The 3,384-nt window shown below is 55.7% G+C and overlaps 2 protein-coding genes across 2 annotated transcripts; both read right to left on the bottom strand.

The window, feature by feature from the left end:
• DQ04_02581090 (hypothetical protein) lies at positions 1-1,677 on the bottom strand (the record flags this gene model as incomplete). The annotated part of the gene is made up of 1 exon (XM_009312022.1): positions 1-1,677. A coding segment is annotated over one exon (1,677 nt), but the record flags the coding sequence as incomplete, so codon positions are not given.
• A 382-nt stretch (positions 1,678-2,059) lies between these two features.
• DQ04_02581080 (putative actin) lies at positions 2,060-3,244 on the bottom strand (the record flags this gene model as incomplete). Its single annotated transcript, XM_009312021.1, has 1 exon — positions 2,060-3,244. One exon carries the CDS (start codon positions 3,242-3,244, stop codon positions 2,060-2,062), a length of 1,185 nt encoding a protein of 394 aa, XP_009310296.1.
• Positions 3,245-3,384: the final 140 nt, after the last annotated feature.

Below are 3,384 nucleotides of genomic sequence, written 5' to 3'. Positions count from 1 at the left end.
CAGCGCGTGCAACGCCTGCAGGTAACCAGGCGCACCCAACAGCAGCTGCAGCGGGAACCTCTTCCCACCGCACTGAATGGCCCCTGGGAACCCGTAGCCTGTCGTGAGCACCGCGGGGGAGAGAAGGTGCAGCAGCCCTACGCGGTGCACGTGGGCGGGAAACAGCATGCTGCACGGTGAAAGTGCGAGTGTGTCGACTCCGGCAATGACATGCGCCCACTTCTTTTGCATCACACACCGGAGAAAGACGCCGGCATCACCTGCTGGTCGCTGCACGCGATGCTGCAGCACTGTTGAAATGCAGCGCAGACCATCAACGACATACAGTACGCCAGAGAAGTGCAGAGACGACGCCATTTGCGCCACAAAAGCCACCAGCACAGTCTCAATAAATGCGTCACGCAACTGCACATCATGTGGCGAAGCCACTACTGCACGCAAAACATGTATCGCCGCTGCCGCAAAGGCCTCCCACTGGTACAACGTCCGATGGCCAACGAGCCGCGCCAATTGCGAGCCACCGAAGCGCACCGGGGTGCTGCTGCTGCTGCTGCTGTTGTTGTGGTGGTCTGTCACCAACTTCTCCCACGCCTCAATAAGTACATCGCTGCCGTCTCGCAGGGCCGGTCGCTGTGCTACTGCACAGTCCACCACCCACCGCACCACCGTCGTGAAGAAGAAAGGAACATCCAAAAGAGTTGTCTCATGTCGTCTGGCATCACCGCCTCCAACAGTGCTGCTCGAGTCAGGGCGCTCCCCGTCTATTGACTGAATCCACACGTCATCAAAAAGCAGTTCAAAGTTGAGCGGAAGGAACAAACAGCCGCTAAACTTTCCTCCCGGCGCAGATGTTGCCAAATAGCTACAGTACGCCAGCGCTGTCGACACACCACTCTTCGGCGGGCCCTCAATAACTATACGGGTGGGAGACTTCTCATACTTTATTGCCGGCCCGAAAATGATGGGTCGTAAGCGTGCCTCCAACTCCGTGCGGAAGAGCAGCTCGCTTTCTAGAAACGGGCGCCCAATAAGCTTTAATGAAATGAGTGTCTGCACTGCTGCCAGCCTCTCCAAGTGTGGCACCTCCGTCCCGGCCCCGAGCGCTGGATCCGTGAAGCGGGGAGTTGGAAGCAGCACCACCCGCCGCCCATCAACAGCGACAGCGACACGGCTTGGTTCAGCATCACTGCCGCCACAAGAAACACCACTGCCACGTATTGAATCGCTTTCAGTCGACCCCCTCAGTGGTGAAAACCCCCCGCTTGAACATCCTCCACAAGGCAGAGACGCCCTCCTAGGAGGTGTAGCTACAGACACGGCGGAGGCGGCGGCGGCGGCGGTGGTGGTGGCGGCACCTGCGGCCTGTCGATGCGCTGATGTCCTTTCCTTCTCTGGTTGAACACGCGGTCCATGCTTTCGCTGCAGGAAGCCAGGTGTGCAGCTCACAACAACCTTCCCAGCCTCACGGCAGTCCGTCACGCGCCACAGTGGCTTCCCTGTCACTGAGTAGACGAAGCGGTAGCGACCAGCTGCCGTTGCGTCCCCGTAGGATGCCGCAATGCTCGCCGAGACGAATGACAAGAATTTCTCTAGTGTGCTCAACTCCAGGGGGATGCGGGTGCGTGTTGGGTGCTCTAGGAACACGTCGTGGTTCTCATACACCACAAGCTCCGTCATGGCACGGCGGCAGTGTACCAAGCCCAGGAAAGGCTACAAGGGTGGTGGCGGCCGGACAAAGCCACGAAAGAAACGAGCCAAACAGAACAACAACAAACAAAAAAAAAAAAGAAAGTGACAACTTGGCGAAGCACAGTGACGGCACCTGCCAGGGAATGTGCCCCCGGAACACAAATATAAATCGATCGATGGATAGATATACGCAGCACACGCATTTTATTCTCGTCAACGTGCGTCAAAATGAACTGAATGGAAAACACCGATATGAGAGAGGAGGGGGAAGAAGAAACGAACTCATAAATAAAATATAAAAAAAAGACAATGATATCAGAAACGAGATAGGCCATTGAAATTCCTTTAAAAACGGCCACAAGGTAATAACTCACCTCCCCTCTTCCGCCGACAACTCTTCCTCATCGCCCGTCATTGTACTGTGGCCATAACTGTGGATGATGCCCGGCCCATTCTCGTCAAACACGTCGCGTGTCACCAACTGCTCGGAGAACGACGCAAGCCCCGCCAGCACACTCGCACCCGACCACACGCTGTACAGCCGGTCAGGCGCATCAATCACCTTTGCAGTCCCGAAGAGGCCCGGGAACTCCTTCAGCACCTCCTCCGCCAGCCGCGATGCAAATCCCATGAACATGGTGTTCCCACCGCTGAGAATAATGCTGGACAGCATGTTCTTGCGAATATCGATACTGCAGCCCTTCACAGCATCAACAACAAAATCCTGCATCGAGGGGAGCTCCAACATGGTGATGTGCGGAGAGAAGAGGATCTCCGGCGCACGAAAAGCCTCCCGTCCAATATGCACCTCCTGTCCGTCAGGCAGCGCGAATAGATGCTGCTTCTCTTCCTCGTGAAGCTCCTTCTCGTACACGGGTGACACGTAGCAGAGGCGCTCTTTGATACCCTTAACTGTCAACCTGTCCTGCGGCGACGTGAAGTTCAATCCCCGCTCAAACAGTAGGGTGCGCAGGTGTTCCGTCACGTCTTGGCCGCCGTGGTTGAAGCGGTTGGCCGCGTTGCGGATGATGTAGGAGTCGTACACAGGCGTCACCTGTGTGACACCGTCGCCAGAGTCTAAAACGATGCCAGTTGTGCGCCCACTAGCGTACAAAGAGCATATTCCGGAGGGAATAAACGCCAGCGAGGCCACATCGAACGCTCCGAACAGCAGCTCGGCCAGCTGCTCCGAGCAGCTCTTTGGCGTGAAGAGCGACTCGGTACACACAAGGGAGGTTTCCTCCGCATTCAACCCAAACTCCGTAAATGTGTGGTGAATGATTTGCTCCATCCTTGGCCAGTCCTTCACGATGCCGTGCTGGATGGGATGGTGCAGAGTGGCCCGGTGCATCTCGTGCAAAGCTTCAGCGCCAACAACGAATGGTGCGAGCGGTGACGCATCCTGTGCTAATTTGTTGCGTCGTATCAAACCCGTCTTCTTCGCTGGCACGCCAACAACGCTGGGAAAGATAAGCGACGGCAGAGATTCTGACGCCGTCCCAGCCTTCACGGAGGAGGACCCAAAGTCTACAATGATAGTCGCAGCTGCGCTCATACGTTATGGTACGACTTCGTTTTTTTCGTCTTTTTTTGTTGTTGTTGTTTTTCTTTTGTGTCCTTCTTTGGTTAATAGAACTATACCAGTGTGCAGGGTGGGGGCATGTATGTGTGGCGTTGTTTACCCTTTTTTTTTTT

Source organism: Trypanosoma grayi (genome assembly GCF_000691245.1).
Source record: "Trypanosoma grayi strain ANR4 Tgr_258_V1, whole genome shotgun sequence".
Taxonomy (NCBI): domain Eukaryota; phylum Euglenozoa; class Kinetoplastea; order Trypanosomatida; family Trypanosomatidae; genus Trypanosoma; species Trypanosoma grayi.
The sequence above is the reverse complement of the archived record's forward strand: the minus strand, read 5'-3'. Positions and strand labels throughout refer to the sequence as shown.